Raw genomic sequence first — 17,080 nt, forward strand, 5'->3', positions numbered from 1 at the left:
GCTGTTACTCAGCCAGGAGGAAGAGGAGGTGCTGACCCCCACTGCGACCTGGGTGGGCTTTGAAACCACGATGCTGAGTCCAGATTGCCAGGTGCAGAACACCTCGTCATGTAGGGCACCGTAGGTGTGAAAGTGTCCAGAAGGCCAGAGCACGGGAGGCGTGACTGCCCTGTCCTGGGAATGCTTCCGGGGAGTTGAAGGGTCTGCATTGCAGGCGTGTAGGGTCAGGCAGGCTTATTAAAAAGCCTCGGTGCGGGGGAGAAGCCAGGGCGTGTGGTTTCCCCTGCGGACGGTGCAGTCCTCGGGCTCCTGTCCTAGGGAACGGGAGGAGCGAACCCCGGTTCTGCGTCTGCACGGCAGGGACACCACGCTCACGGTAGAGTTTCTCTTAGGCAATCTGCGTTAGCTCCCAATTCACTGGGGAAGGACTACGTGTGAGCCCCGGGCCATGTGCCAGGGGCCCCTCTGCCCATCACCATGTGGGGGACACGTTCCCTGGCCCCCACAGACGCAGGTCTCTCTCACTGTGCGTGTGGGTCGGGCGCGTGGAGCTCTGCGGCCATTTACCTTTTCCAGCCTCAGATTTTGAAGCAAGGTTCTTCCTTCCTTTCAGATGATAACGTGGACACTCACACGCAGTAAAGAACAAAGAAAGTCTATTCTCTTCTGAAACATCCGCCCCTATCGGGCCCAGGGGACCCCAGCTAATCAGAGCCTGATACTCTGCACAATAGGCCGAGTCAGCCAGACCCCTCCCGTCCCCGAGCGCAGCTATCGCTCCCACCGCCCGCGGCCGCTTTGCTTTTGTTCTGACACAGGGCAGACACTGCAGGATGCGGTCATCGGGCCTGGGGGCGGCCTTATCAGGCCCCTGGCCATCCTCCCTCTCACCCAAGGGTGCAGATCCCCCCAGGACCCAGCCTTATCAGGCCCCCACAGCTGCTGTTGTTTTAGATAGGGCAGGAAGTGGGCCCTGGGGGGCAGCACCTGTGATTTGCCAGGGGTCTGGCTCCAGCCGGAGGCCGCTGCAGGAGGGAAGAGGGAACAGGCTGCAGGCGTGGGGAGCCTCGGTGGACCTGGGGCGTCGGCAGATGCAGAGCAGGCCACTGGTTTGCAGGTGTGCAGTCCTGCATGTCTCTGCGGACAGTTCTCATGGGGTGGACAGCCCTGGCCCAGGGATGGCGAGGCTGGAAACCCAGGCTAGCATCTCGGCCAGCCGCCCCCGTCGGGATGGGTTCAAGGTCGGGGCGGTTCTGAGCTGTCTGCATCCTCCAGGCCGCCAAAAGCCCTGACCTCCCCAGAGGGGCAGAGCCCTTCTTCCCCACACGCCCCTCTCAGAGCTTTCTGCTGGAACTGGTTTCCAGAAGGGACCCCAGATAAGACAGGGGCACCATCTGTGACCTCGCTGACACCTGAGAATGCTTCCTCTGAGAAACTGCACTTTAGGACATTTCCTCTTACTTGGCGTTCCTGGACCAGGTGGGTGGACAGGGAGCGTGTGCCCCTGGTCGCACGGCGTGGCTGCCGCCCCCGGTGGGGAAAGCCATGCTGCTTGCTGCTTTTGGCACCTCTCCCTGCCTTCACAATGTCAAACTTAGAATCGCCTTTATATGCACTTTCCCTTTTTTTTTTCCACAGTAGCTGTTGCCAGCAAGCTGTAAACTACCGTATATCACTCAGATTTAAGAACCTAAACTTTAAAACAAATTAAACTCTTGTTGACATTGTAATAAAAATCAGAATGGAACCAAGCGGCACAGTAGAAGTGAACTTCAATTATTTTTGTGGATTTAAGATTGTTTTCTGGGATTCCCAGACTCCCAACACAGCACAGCTATTTCCTCTTGGCAGATGGCTGGACAGAAAAAGGGTGGCAGGCGGGGGCGGGGGAGGCTGCTGCGCTGGGCCACGGCCTGTCCGTCGCCGACGTGTTTGCTCTGGCTCCGGTGGGAGCTTCTGTGGCCACACTTGAAAGGGCAACAACAGAACAGCTCGTCTGGGTTGGGGCAGGGGGAGTGGTGGGCCCGTAATTTTTTATGCACTTCAACTTCAGAAAAGAGCTCAAAAACTCTCAGGGTCTGGGCATTCATGGGTGTTTCTCTGGATGAAGAGAGTGGAAAGCACATGTCGGACTGTCCTCCCGAACTTTGTCCAAACGTTGGAAAGTGCGCAGAGCGTCCGCACCCCCCCTCCACGCCCCTGGCCCTTATCTCTCATCACCCGTTAACCGCGGTGTTGTTCTGTCACTCGCGGAGATGGAAACGGTGGTTTCCACGGGACCAAGTGCCAGCTTTCCATCCTGCGTGCAGCTTCCTGTCCTGATAGCGCAGAATGAAGTGTGGCAGGGAAACGTACAGATGGAAACTCGGTGATTGATTACAGTGACAAGCGTTTCTCCAGAGGCGTGGTGGGCTCCCTGGGGGTGAGTTCTGACCTGGGCTGTCAAGCGAAGCTTTTACCAGAATCGGCCCTCCCCTGGCCTACTGCTTCCTGTTCCTCTGTTTTCGAGGCCAGGTGGGCAGCAGGGTCGGGAGCTCTGGCCCACGGATGTGCGAATGTCCACTGTCCCCTGTAAGCTGATGGCTGCCTTGCTGGGTGTTCCAAGCCTGGAGTCAGGGTACCCCACGGCTGCTGAGGGACTCTGAGACCCGGGTGGCCGGGCCTCGTGTGCTCCTGCCGCTGGGGGAGGCCCTGGCCACTGGGAGCAGCTGGGCCCTGGAGTGTGAGCAAGTCGGGTGGCACCCTGCTCAGCAGGTGGCATCTGGCACCCTCAGTAAATGACAGGAAGGTGAGGAGAGCTCCATGCGTGGCCCTCTAGGTGGTTTCTTCAGCACCCTTCAGGGTCACCCACTCCAGGCTGTGGGCTTGGAAATAACCGCCCATCCCTGCAGATTGTGGCCCTGAGCACTCGGAGGGCCTGTGCAGACCCTAGGGGGTCCGAAAGCATCTCAGTCCCTGCTCCATCAGAGATTTCTGCATCACCAGGGCTCCCTCAGCTCCAATTGTGATGAATCGTCTGGCTGTGCTGCATGTGCACATGGGTCCCCAGGCCTCCAGTGGCTTGTGAGTGACCTCAGCCCGCAGGTCCCAAACTGTGCTCAGGGGCCCTGCTTACTTTGTCTTCAATGCTTGTCTGCATCCGCTCTGCACTGTGGGAAGGGCCATGGACAATCCTCCCCTTGGTGCCAGAAAGATCCGGGCCAAGCTTGGACATTGCATTCCCTACAGGCAGCCATTCACAGCACAGCCATAAAGCCCCATGCCTTCCGTCCGAGTTATCACCTGTTGTGAACAAATATTTCTAAGTAGCTCATAGTCCACATATTGCCTTCTTTTGAGGGTATTATTTTATTTTTTTTATTTTAGAGGGAGAGACTGTGCGTGTGAGTGAGGGGAAGGGGCAGAGGGAGAGAATCCTGGGCAGACTCCCTGCTGAGCATGGGGCCCCACACTGGGCTCAATCCCACAACCCAAAGATCACAACCTGAGCCAAAATCGAGAGCCCGATGCTCTACCAACTGGGCCACCCAGGAGGCCCTTTTGAGGATATATTTTAAGGATTCTTCAGAAACCAACTTAGTTGAACAGAGAAGGATTTTCTGAACGGGTGGCTGGTAGCGCTGCAGACACAAGGCCGTCCTATCCATGCGGCTCTCCCCTAGTGGGGGCAGTTGATGCCAGGAGGCCTGAGGGTTGGTGTTTACTCGTCTCTTGCTCTTTTTGAAACTCATGCAAAGGATGAATTCAACTTTCAAAAGAGGACGTAACAACCAGCATTTGCAGAATCCTTACATGGTCCTGGCATCACAGGACTGTCAGGACACACACACACATCTGTTCTCTGGCCCCTCAGCAAGTTAGAGGGGGTCAGGCAAAACACATTAAGCAGCTAACAATATTCAGGGTTTAAGGAGCCATTCAAGATGACAAAGCCATGCTCCCAGATGGCAGCCCACAGTTGCCAAGTGAATTCCAGTGCACCCGCTCTGAATCTGAGGGCCCAGCGAGCATTTCGGGAAGAGCTCTTGGGCACAGTGGGGCAGGCGCCGTCCTGCATCTCAGTCAGCATTTCCCCTCCTGGTGGGAAATACAGCTTACTCGGGTGGGAAGTCTCCAGAGGCCAGGACATTTGGTAGGCCTGGGCCCTGCCGGGAGGCCTGGGGGCACCTGGTAGACGAGACCTGCCCCAGCAAGCGGCCCTGAGAAAGCCGCAGACCCGGGCAGGGATGCGTGCCTGGCCCCAGCGTGGTCACAGCGCCGGCCCCTACGCACTCCTCCCGAGTCCAGGTGATGGCGTGTGCCCATCCCTTCAAGGCCACTCCACCTTGGGCCGAGAAGTGGTATTTGGACCACGGTAATCCAGCCAGACCGCTCATTTTGGTAATCACCAGGGGCGTGCGGTTATTACATAAAGTCAATTAGAGCGCATACATGCCGGTCCTGCTGATTTGATTTAGAACTAACGAAAGCTCCAGTAATGGGCAATTACAAGAAACTTAATGGCCCTTTATACTGAATGCAGCTTGCATGGCATCTAATATACTGTGATGAATTACTCATTATGTGCAGTGTTGGAACAGCTTCTATAAAGATTAATAATTGGATAATCAATACAAAAATTCAATCATGGGTGCTTTTCCATGCTGGGGTCAACATGTCCTACAGCCCGGGGGATCCGTCTCACCGGCCCATGGTTTTGTGACTCTGCTCCTCCTCTGCTCTGTTGTTTTCCAAACTGGGAGTTTGTTGGAGTAAGTTGCCTCCTGTGATTTTTCTGTGCAGATCTTTGCAGAAGAAACAAGCAGCGTCTGCTGCCGGTCAGTTTTCTCAGTACTTGTGGGTACAGTTTCTCCCCTCAGGGTGGGCTCCATCCCCTTGGAGAGGAGGGCAGACAACTGAGGCAGAGAGTGGTGGCTCCCTGGGCACCTGTGCACATGGGAGAGGCGCCAGGCAGCCTCCCCTGCAGCATCCAGCAGAGCCTGGAGTGGGATGCGGACATTCTGGGTGGTGGCATCACAGCTGGGCTCCGGGCACAAGTGTTTGGGGCAGAGGACGCAGATGGAGGTGAGCAGGAGGGAGGTGGCAGAGGCTGCAGACCCTTGCATCCTCACCTTGCTGTGGGACGGGCCTGGCACACAGGCCAGACACCAAGGCTGAACCCTGGTCAGCCTTCTCCTTAGCTCCGGCTTCTCCTTAGCTCTGGCTCTGCTCTGACGGCAGTGTTCGTTTTTAATTATGAAAATCTCAGGCATCTTCAGGGTGTAATAAATGGTGCCGTGGGCTCCTGGGTGCCCACACCCAGGTCCACTCTTAGGCAGGGGAGTTGGACACCTGTGCCGGCTGTCACTGGGATCCTGAGGGCCCAGGTCCTGGACCTCACATCCCATCCCACCATCCCTGGGGACAGACACCTTTTCAAAGAGCCACTGTCTTACGTGATCACAACATGACAGTCACACTAACAAAATAACTAACGCTTCTCTGTAAGCTGAGGATTCACTTTGGACTCACATTTAGCAATGAGAAGGTGTGGTTTCACTTCCTGTGAAGCTGGGAATAGGGGGCCGGAGCCTCTCCTTTGCCTTCCAGGCAAACCAGGCAGCTGCCGGGCGGGTCGTGGACCCTTGGCCTGTGCCCACTGGACGGACCAGCTGAGCCGATGTGTTGTCACACAGACCTTTCTGCTGCCCATAGGAGTGAGGCTGTGTCCCCACTGCCTCCAGAGGGGGAAGAGCTGCTTGGTTAGAGCCTTTTATGCTGAGGCCCCAGCTCATGTCCCCAGTGAGAGTGACAGAAGGCAGCAGCCTGCCACACCTGCACCAGCACTCTCCCCAACCCTCCCTCCGTCCACTTAACATTGTTGTTTTTTAATTAAAGGAGGCTTTTTCATCTTTTATTTTTCAATTTTGTGTGAATAGAAATTTCATAATTTAGGAGGAATGTATTTTCTAGCAGCACAAGGAAAGCCCAGGAAAAGTGCTCGCTGGTGGTTTAGCGCTCCCCATGAGTGATGGTGGAGTGGGTTTGGTGTAGATAAAAAAAAAAAAATGGGCCAGGTGATGCGGGAGCCCACGCCTGGCCATGGGGAGGGAAGCTCATGGCAGCCCGCGGAGCGGCCATCACGTGGCCGGGCGGTCCCCGTGGACGCTGGAGTTTTCCACACGGGCCTTTGCATTATTTGGAGTATTCAGGCTAAATAAGGAAGCAGGCACTGAAGGCAGGAAAATTATTCTGTTTTAATGGCTGACAGTCCCGTGTGACAACAGTACCCATCAGTGCCAGCCCCACACGCACTTGGGAGGGTCATGTTTTATTAAAACCGTGACTTGTTGTCATTCAGACTCCACTGTCCCGTTCCCTCCTTCCAAAAATAGCAGGCCCCGTGGCAGTGGCTTATTATGATTAAAAAGATAAAAATAAGTGAAGGCTGAAATGGGTCCAGGACACCCGAGGTAACGCGGAACTTACTTTTTAATGGAACTTGAGAGACGGCCTCATTTTCTACCGCCTCACAAAGCGTCTTTGAAAAAAGTCAGAAAAGTAAAACAGGACTTCGGTGATGTTGCAACTCTGCATTTTTGGAGTTACCAAGGTTGTGACGGTCCTGCAGAGTGGCATCCGCTGTCACCCGGGCCGCGCAGTGGTGGGCAGGGTGCCCGCCCGTGAACGAGGACATACGGACAGCGGGCTGCCTCTTCTGAGAAGTTAAAAACCCACCTGGACACAGCCTCAGTCTCCCTCACGTGCTCGAGGGGCCCGGAATCATGTTTTCTCCGCTTCCTGGTTTCTGAACTGTGTCTTCGGTCATGGGGTTTCCACGCACGCCTCCCACCAGCCGTAAGCTTTAACCGAGGAGGCTCGCCGCGGAGCGTGCAGACGCCGTGTGCCAGCCATCGGCAGGAAGCCCAGCGCTCACACCCCTGCGAGCAGCGCCCTGGTGTGAGAGCCTGCATGCTTCCTCGTCCCAGATCCCCTCACACTGTGAAGGTCGGCGTGGGGACACCACGGGCCTGGGATATTTCTGGCTGTAGTACCATCGGCCTCAGTGATTACGCGCTCGGGTTATGGTACTAAGTTTAGCCAAAGGTGCATTTTCTGGGAAAGTTAGCAAATAGTTTTTAAAATTATCTCTTAGTTATAGGAATGGGAGAGAATGGCCTTCCTGTTTTGTTTTGTTCTTCACAAAGCTATTTTGGCTTTCCCTTAAATATAAGAGTTTCTGGTGGCTTGTTCTGTGTCCCTCACGGGAAGACTGAGTGAGCACGGAACAACTCTGCTTCTGCATTCCTTTATGTGTGGTACTTCGTTTGGCCGTGAGCTTTGAGTGAGCCCAGGGGGCCAGGCCAGTGCGGATGTGGCCACAGGAACCCACCCTGGGAACTGGGTCCCCCGTGGATTGCCCAGGCCTATTTGTTTCCCACATTGCTTTTGCTTAAAGGACAACGATGGCTTTTGTTTTTTTGTTTTATTATTTTTTTAATAAATTAATTTTTTATTGGTGTTCAATCTACCAACATACAGAATAACACCCAGTGCTCATCCCGTCAAGTGCCCCCCTCAGTGCCCACCACCCACTCACGCCCACCCCCCGCCCACCTCCCCTTCCACCACCCCTAGTTCATTTCCCAGAGTTAGGAGTCTTTATGTTCTGTCTCCCTGATGGCTTTTGGAAAGTGGTTCTCTTCTTGAAAAAGCAACATCATAGATGACAAAGTAACAGCACCCCAGCTGGGCTGGCTAGCCTGCAGGGAACAGACGGTGAATGCTGTTAGTGCTTAAAAATTCACAGGACAGTTGTCTCCTTATAAGAACTACCCGACTAATTGAAAAAGAAGCAGATGCTCAAAAAAAATGGGGTTTTCGTGTTTTTTTTAAAAATGGAGACAAAGGGATCCCTGGGTGGCGCAGCGGTTTGGCGCCTGCCTTTGGCCAAGGGCGCGATCCTGGAGACCTGGGATCGAATCCCACATCAGGCTCCCTGTGCATGGAGCCTGCTTCTCCCTCTGCCTATGTCTCTGCCTCTCTCTCTTTCTCTCTCTGTGACTATCATAAATAAATAAAAATTTTTAAAAAATCTTTAAAAAAAGAATGGAGACAAAAATATTATTTGCAGGGTATGGTTTGTAGCCACCATAATTAAGCTTCTTTTTTTTTTTTAAGCAAAGATTACAGTGTGGCTAGGGTACCATCGCTCTGCTAGATTTCTTCCTGCCAGGCCAAAACCCGGCTCCTGAGAAAGTAGGATCCATGTCCATGTGGACACCCAACTAGAACCTTCCAGCATCTGCCTCTGCTGTGCCTTCCATCCCCAAAGCCCGGCTGCTAGGCCCCACGACTCTGATGGGTTCCTGCCTGGCCACAGGCAAGTGGGGCCAGCACCCATCCCATTGGCATGCCCGGGTGATGCTGGGGGCTACTGCGCCCAGTGGGAGGCAGGCAGCACCCTTGGTGCTCTGGCAGAGACAAGGACACACAGCCCCGTCTGCAGGACCCTGCAGCAAACCCACCCAGGCGTCTATTCTGCTACCTACATGCTCTGTAGGAAATATGAAACGAAGCATACACAAGTAACGCCCGCCCCTCGGCCACGTCCTGAGTCTGTGCCCACGCGTTGGCACGTGGCCGAGCTCAGGCGTCTGTGGACATGACCAGAAATCCATTCTTCCCATGGTCAGGAAACCCAAGAGTTTTCACCGGCAAGTGCCTGTCGTGTGCACACCGGGAAGAAGCAGGCTGGCCCGGCATCTGCTGGAGTGTGTCCAGCACATCATTCTGGCACGTGGGAACCTGGCCTGGGGAAACCTGGCCCCAAGGAGGCCGCCACTCAGGCTTGCTGCCAGGGAGCCCCTGATGCCACACATGCTCCCCTGAGCAGCAGCCAGTCCCATTCCTGACAATGCTGCTCGCCCGCTGCCTGAGGACTGGCACATCTCCTGCCTCTCTGGGCCTGTCTTCAAATTAAGAATAATAACATATCCATTTCCCAGGGGGCTTGGGAGGCTGCTGTGAGGTTTGTGCCACTGATAACGCTCAGTACCCAGAACTCCACCCAGGAGGTTCTGTTTCTCCCTTTGAAAGGACTGAAGAACCTCCAACTTGACGAGGAGAGGGGATCTCGGCCAAGCTGCCATTTTCACAGAGAAGCGTCTCGGGCTGCAGTGGGCACAGAGGCAGGAGGAGGGCCTGACAGCACGTGTCCGCAGTGTGCAGAGCTCAGATCAGGTTCTCTGGAGGGTTCAAGGCCTCCACAGCTCACAGATCTCTGATGGATCGTGTAAATGATGTGTGTGAATGCAAGGAGGACTTAGGTGTAAGAGTCAGACAGTCACGGATTCATTGGGATCATTGGCTCTGCCATGGGATAGTGCTTGGCCCAAGCGCCCCCTGGAGAATGGGAGCTTGCACCATCTCTAAATATAGGCACCGCCTGGAGAGTGTCTTCAAGGTTCCTGTTTTTCCTCGTAGAGTCTATTACATCTGATCACACGACACCCGTTAGTCCCTAGGGTCTCAGGGACACACCCTCGTGTCAGGTCTCCGTCCTCCTCACTGTGAGACTTGCCGTCACCGCCTTCCAGCCCATTGTTCAGAGTCACCTGTGGATGCGCACACTGTCACTTCTTCCCCAGGAGTAAGGAGGGCACAGACGACAATGTCTGGGAGCTGCTGAGAGCGGTGACACTTCTTGTGGTTGCTACAGCAATAGGAAGACTGCCTCTGGGGCCGAGAGGTCCCGGTGAGCAGGGGAGGTACCGTGACTGTGGGAAACACAGACCTAGAACATGGAGCCTGCACATAGGGAGCGCGGGGTGCAGCCTCAGAGCCTCCACCCCCACGTGTGGCACGTGGCATTGCCAAGCTGCACTGCCGGGATTTTGAATGAGGTTTCTGACTCAACGTGTCAGCAGATCTCTTCTGGCTTTGATACCTGCGTGATACCGTGCAGGGGCGGTGAGTGCCCGCTGCTGTTTGTGGTGGCTCCAAGGAAGAGCTGGCATGTGCTGTCTGTTCCTACACTGCGGGGAAGATAGCTGGGCCCTCAGTGGCTTGCCTCTTCTCCTTCTTTAAAAAAAAAGTTGTTAAGTCCCATACCAGCTAGTCCAGGGGAAATGGCTGAAGAAATCATCTGTAGTTATACAGAAGACAGTGCCATGTTTCTGTGTTGGGGCTGGGGCTGGGCTGGCGTTGCTGGGAAGAGATGCGTGCCCCCAGGAGTGGGGGAATGGCTCTGCCTTCAGCGTCTCCCACCCAGGCACCAGGCTCTGTGTGCTGAGCAGCCCCGCAGGCCTGGATAGGCCACACATATGGGCAGAGTGTAGAGTTGGAGTGGGAGGGGGGAGATCGGCCGGCGGGAGTGCCAACCCTGGGCTGGGGGCACGCAGGTGGCCTCCACTCCTCACTGGGACCGACGGCCCCTGTTGCCATTTGCTGACCCTCCTGCAGACTCTCCATTTACAGAACCCATCACAATGACGTCCTCCTCCCCTCCTCACAGACCTGTGGACGACTGCACACGTGCCCCCACTTCAGAGCCAGGGGCAGGGGAACAGCATCGCTGCCAGGCCCACAAGCCGTGCGGCTCATTCCTTAAAGTTTGCTTTGAGATCCTCCACTGCTTTCAGAAACCAAGAATCCAGAAATGAGAAGGAAAATTCATAAAAATGAGATTTAGACCCTCCCCACCCCCTTGGGTCACATGGCCTCAGGAAAATCAGTCAAGGGCCCCTGAGTGAAGCCCATGGGTGAAGTGAGGGCATTTTACTAGGACATGAGGGTTTAAGCTCAATTTTTTCAAAATGGTGATGAAAAAAAAAAAGCCTCACTGTGTGAAAGTATAAAGATTTTGCTTTAAAAAGAATGCTTCACCTGATTAGTTAATTTGCACATCTAATTTATAAATAGCCAAGAGATTTTGTGGGGTGGTCAGAAGAATACGGTGAGTATTGGCAGATGCTGTAAGTGTAGGTGAAGAGCTCTGCCTGTACCTTGTACATTTTAGCTTTTAAATGTGAAAAAAAATACTAATTTTCTTTTCACTCAACTCTGGCTGTGCACAAAGAGGTGCTGTGTGCACGCGTGTGTGTGTGCGTGTGTGCGCATGTGTGTGCGCATGTAGCCTGCCTCCATGTCCCAGATTAAAATGAGAATTCAAGTTGCCACATAAGTCTTAGGAAAAAAACAGTAGTTTCCACCTTGGGAGCATTTTAGAGAAAACTTAAACATAAGGGAAACAACTTTTCTCATTACATTAAATTGTGGTCTAGCAGCTCGCCACATCCTGTTGCAGGGACATCTGACACGAAGCCAAGCGAAGGTTCCTCTTTCACATCTCTGACAGGCTGTGAGGGTCACATGTTACCTGCAGTTCAAAATACCTTCTACAGAGAAAAAACCCTTGGTGTCGGTGGAAAAGCTGAATAAGAAGATGGAAAGTATCAGTAGAGAGAAGACTCTGTGGGAAACTGTAACAGAGAAAGCCACCCCCAAAATAACAGCACAGAGCCCCTGGGGGCGGCCGCGCACTCACAGGGACCCGGAACCGTGACCTCATGGAAGAGACGTGGGAGGCCAGGGAAAGGCCAGGGGTGGCAGGACCCCAACAAGCTCAGCCCTTGGGCACCGTCTGACTGGGGCCGGGAACCTTCAGGGTGGTCCCTGCAGGGCCATGGCGCCGACTATCTGCCAGGAGCGTGGCTCTGCAGCCGTCCTGTCTTCGGGGATGTGCACAGTTGTGTGGGTCTGCAGCGCAAGTTGGGCAGCCACCCCCCTTCCCGTCGGCCGCCCACACGGTCCGGAGGGGCACCTAGGGCAGTGCCCACAGGGCACTGGCACATGTGTGCTACTTCTCGAGTGTGCTCCTAAGATGCCTGGCCTGTCCCAACCCTACTTGATGGTGCCGACCTGGGCCACAGGGGCACCAATGGCCTGTCCTGTCCAACTGACCGCTGCTGCGCGGCTCCTCAGACAGCACAGACTCTGGCAACGGAGCAGGAGTACTGCCAGCGCTCCCCAACCTTCCTGGGCTCCAGGCTGGGGTCACAGAGATCAGGTCAGGCACCAGGACACAGGAGGGCCCCTGGCTCAGGACACACTCAGGGACTTCCCTGCTGCCACCCACAGCGGGCTCCCCCTGCCAGGCTCAGGTGCCCTGGTGGGCAGCGAGGGGAAGCCCACTTAGATGCTGCTTCCCCTTTTCTCTTACAAACGTGTTATTTTTTTCCTATGGTCTCTATAACCCCGAGGAGCTAGATTCTTGGCTTTCCTGCTGAAGCCTCCCCACCATTCCCCATCGTTATTGCCCCTCAGACCCGCCCCATAATCCCTGTCGTTACCCTCATACCCACCCCCATAATCCCTGTCATTACCCTCACACCTCCCCACATATTCCCATCATTATTACCCCTCAGATCTCCCCCCATATTCGGAACATCATTATTACCCTTCAGACCTCCCCACCCTGTATTCCTGTCATAATTACCCCTCTGACCTCTCCCCATATTCCAGTCATTATTACCCCCAGACCTCCCCCCATATTCCCGACCTTATTCCCCTCAGACCTCCCCCCACGACCCCATCAATATAACCCCTCAGGGCCCCCCACATCCCCATCATTATTACCCTGAACCCCATTTCCCCAACGTGAGTCCCCCCAAGAACTGTTTCTGCATCCCGTGTCTGCTCTTATGGGATCGGGTTCAGATCTGAGACCAGGCGTCCTTGCAGGGGAATGAGCAGGAAACCCCGTCTGGTGTGGGTGACTCTGTTCAGCCGCGTCCCTCGGGGGCATCCTGTCCATGCTGCGCCTGCACAGGTGGCCTCATCTGCACCCAGTGTGGAGCCCTTGGCCCCATGTGTACCCATAGCGCTAGCCTGTCCACCCACCCATAGCCGCCCCCCCGTGGGGCAGGGAGCCACCATTGCCCCAGGCCCCCCCAGCCTCCTGCGTAGAGTGAAGCAGCTGAGAAAGAGCCACTGTGCCCACGCCTGGCACGAGATGAGGGCTGCACCCACCACGGCCACAAGCTCTGTGGGCGCCGTGAGCACCTGCCTGCCCTGCTGGGAAGCCTCTGCTACCACGGTGCTGTCCTTGTGACACAGGGTCTGTCAGTTTTCTCTGTCTAAACGTTGTTTGACCTAACACATTTTGCGAAGTAGAAATTGGACACATGACTCTCAGAGGCCAAAGGAGTGAAGCGGGAAGATGTAGGACTGCGTCTGGTGTCCCGTGCCTGTCGCCTCCCTGCCTGCACTCCAGGAGCCGGGAAGACACGGCACCTGAGGCCCCCGGAACGCCGGGGAGGGCCACGTGCTCAGGCGGGGACCCAGGAGCCATGAGTGGACGGGAGCTGCTGCCCTGCCTTCTCCTGGGGGGCCCTGCGCCACCGCGCGGCCAGGGTATCAGGGCAAGACCGCCTGCAGCTAACCGAGCTGCCCTTGGGACGCTAAGGGACAGGTGTCCTGAGAGCCGCTCAAGCACCTGGGTTTCGCTACTGCCTCATTAGTGGCTCACTGGGAGGGGTCACGGCCACCCAGGTGGCTACGGCCCCTGCCCGTGTTCTGTGCGTGAAGGTCAACACCACCCTCAAAAGAAGGTGTGGCTGCATGTCGGTGGTCATGCATCACATCCGTGTCCCAGGCAGATGTGTCCTCTGCAGGTGGGCTGGCGGTGTGCCCACCCCGGGCTGCTGTACACCTCTGGTGTTTGTATTAAGCGAACCCCCCCCCACCCTGGATGGTTCCCTTGCCAGGCGGCGGGTGGACCAGCAGGTTTGCAGTCGGGCTCCTGTCTGTGCAGCTGGTGCCACTGGGCTCTGTTATCAGCAGCCGTGACACAATTCCTGGTTGCCCCAACCACATTTTATTACTGTTTTTCTTAATAATAGTGGGGGGTGTTGAAAGGGCACTCGGGGGGTGGGGAGTGGAGGCGATGACAGGTGTGCCAGCTAATTGCTGCAGGAAGCTGCCTGGGACACGCCAGGGCCTTTGCAGAAACACATGGACTTTATCTGGGTGGCGGAGGGCAGCCTGGGCAGTTCCGTGACGTGAGCCCGTGTCCTCCGCCCCCCAGTTCTGTTAGGAAAGTGGGCCGTGGGGACACGTCCCCTATCTGGGGGCCCATCAGGGTGGAGGGAGGGATGTTGTGCAGCTTGCTCACGATGGCCTTTGCCAGCTTTGCTCATTTCCTCTCCTGCTGCCAAAAGCCACATGCTGATAGTGGACATGGACAAGGAAACAGAAATGAAGGAAGAGCCCAAACAAAGGGAGGCCCAGGTCGCCCCATGCGTGGCCCTCCTGTCGGACGCAGCCTATCCAACAAGCAGACCAGGGAGAGGGGCTTTCGGAGCATGGACCTCAGGGATGTGCCTCCCCCACGGGGCACCTCTGCCGGCCCCGCCCGTGGAGACGCCAGCTGCATGCTCCTGCCTGGAGAGGACGGGCACCCGCAACTGGACCAGCGCCTGGCCCCTCCCCCTGGGGCCCACAGTGCTAGGGTCAGGTTGTGACTATGTTTCTGGATGGGAGTGGTGACGCAGCCACCGCCAGCCCCTGCGGTCACTGAGCTGGGTCCTGGGCAGCTTCGGTGCTGCTGGCCCAGGACAGCGCAGGCCCAGGCCAGGGGCGGGAAGCAGGAAGGAGGGGACCCTTCCCACAAGCTCCCCGTAACTAGCTGAATGCGTGGCTGATGGGACCTCTGGTTCTTACGGACTTTGAGCCAGAGCTGTGTTTCCCTAATGGCTTATCTCTTGTGTTTTCTTGCAGTAAATGAAATAATACGGAACGATCTCTCCAGCACCAACATCCGATCGTAGCTGGCCACAGGTTACTCCCCGAAGCCGCACGGTGTGGGCTTAGCCGCCGATGGTCGAGCTCTGGCGAAAGGACTTTAAGTACACGGAACACACGCCTGGTACCGGTCGGAGCTCCAGCTCACTCAAGATTCTCATCACGGGCTCAAAGCAGCAGCTCTGTGACCGGGAGGACCGGCCACGCCTCCTCATCACAGGAAGACCGGAGGGGGCAGGGTGCGTGCCTTGCATGGGTCCCCCCACCCCACCCCGGGCACCCCTGGACTTCAGCACTGGAAGTGCCTTATTACCCAGAGCCCAGCATCAGGGTGCGCCATAGGATGGAGTGTCAAGTCTGCTACCAGGAGAGTATTTGCAGGAGCAAAAGCTGTAAAGACGCTTCGTCGCAAAGCTTTGTCTCTTTTGTGATAAATTAGAATACTGGCAAGCTGGGCATTGTGAGGAGAGCCTAACACGTGCTTCCTGCTGTTTCTTGGCTTCCCTTGGGCTGCAACATGCAATCTGCTTCTTTACCCAGTGCATTTTAGGGATCTTCCATTCTGACCTCTCCCTCATCACCCACTCCCTCCCCTGTGTTACTGAAACCGTAGTACTGTTCGCTGTAGCATGCTAGGGTGTTGTTTCTAATCTGGCTTTGAACGTAGCACAAGTAAGATGATAGCACAAGACAGGTCGCTGGACAAAAAAAGAAGTCTGTCTGCCACAGGACAGATGCTGCATTTGCATGTATGTACACACGTAGGCTCATATTTATGGACAAATAAAACAGAGTTGGTGATGTGTGGTCCCTGCCCGTCAAGGGCTGTGTATTGGCAATAACCAGGATCCATTCTGGAAAATGCATCTGAGACAAAACTTGGGCTTTGCAGCCGCGTCCACAGACACCCATGTCCCCTCAGGCAGGTCTGTGCGGTCCCGTGTGGTGCCGCTAGCCCAGTGTGTCAGAACATCAGCAGAGGTGCATTCTCAGGACCCAGGCGTCCCCACCCAGCAGACAGGAAAGCAACTGAAAGTACCATCGCAAAAGGAGTATAATATATTTGTTCAGCTCTAAGATTATTACTTCACAGAAGCCTTATAACTCTGCTTCGTCTAGGAAAACAATCACCAAAAACATTTTCATACGCCCATAGTATGTTCCAGATTACCGACTGTTAATACGTAGGTTAGTGTAAGCTTCGCTCCTGCTGCATTTGTACAATTAACAGCTTACAACACATGATGACTAGCAGTGACCGGTCGTCTCACATAACCAAAAAGCATGGTTTAATTAAAACATGTCTAACCCGATGACTGTGCCTTAGGAGCTGATGCCCTCTCACGGAACATGACTGGGTTGTACCCGCGGGTGGAGGTTGTAAGTCACAGTAATCAAACATGATGTCACGGTGGAGGAAGCTCTCCTGCAGAATTATTTTAAAGATGTTCTTCTGTTCGATTCTGTGTCTTTGTTGTTTGACTTCCAGAAGGGACACCAACCCAAAAGCCATACTTGTAGCATTTGCACGTGACTGTGGCTCCATGTAGACATGACCCAGAACCTAGCCCACCCTTAGCGTCCTAGGACTCGCATGGAATCTTCTAATAGGCTGTTGTATGGAAAGGAACCATTCGGTATTCGTGTCCGCTGTCCTTGTAGTTAGGAAATAGATCCAATAAAGTATATATATATATATATATATATATTTTTTTTTTTTTTTTTTTTTTGCTGGACAATCTTAGTGTGCCAGTGATTCATTACCCGTGCGGATAATTCTGGTCAGTTCTAAGGGATTTTCTGCTGTGGGTCCTTGTACTGCCAGCTGAGCCACGTGCTGTTCACAGGGTGGCCCCAGTGCCACTGGGCACCTCCTCCTGCAGTGGGTTTCCCATCCTGCATGTTCACAGAAGAGGACACTGTGAACATAGCACCTCGGAAACGTTCAGCCAGGTCCCGTGCACAGGGAGCTTTCCCGTGAGCTCAGAAGAGTGGCCAGGGCTGGGGGTGTGCATGTGCAGGGTGGCCATCACCGTCACTGCCATCACCACATCACCACGTAGCACGTCAGAGCAGCCCTGGGTGTTGCCCCTAGAGGCCACTCGGCCCCTCTTCCTGCCCAAATCCACTTTGTAAAACCAGAGTGAGACCCAGAACTTCTCCAGCAATTCAATTGTGAATTGTCAGAAACGATATCCTGCTTTTAGGACTTTATGAAATGAGAAATTTCCTGTTTCTTTTGCTAAGATTGAGGCAAAGTATTAGAGGAATCTGCATCACCTAGAATGTGTGGTCA

At 54.9% G+C, this 17,080-nt stretch overlaps 1 protein-coding gene across 2 annotated transcripts in view; it reads left to right on the forward strand.

The window, feature by feature from the left end:
• NFATC1 (nuclear factor of activated T cells 1) overlaps positions 1-16,484 on the forward strand; it is a 96,756-nt gene extending 80,272 nt beyond the window's left edge. For both annotated transcript variants that reach the window (XM_055302945.1, XM_055302946.1), the window contains one exon: positions 14,761-16,484. In XM_055302945.1, the coding sequence (XP_055158920.1) occupies positions 14,761-14,810 (50 nt within the window). In that variant the 3' untranslated portion in view covers positions 14,811-16,484. The remainder of the gene's footprint in view (positions 1-14,760) is intronic.
• The last annotated feature ends 596 nt before the right edge of the window (positions 16,485-17,080 follow it).

Source organism: Nyctereutes procyonoides, unplaced genomic scaffold (genome assembly GCF_905146905.1).
Source record: "Nyctereutes procyonoides isolate TBG_1078 unplaced genomic scaffold, NYPRO_anot_genome, whole genome shotgun sequence".
NCBI classification, from domain to species: Eukaryota; Metazoa; Chordata; class Mammalia; order Carnivora; family Canidae; genus Nyctereutes; species Nyctereutes procyonoides.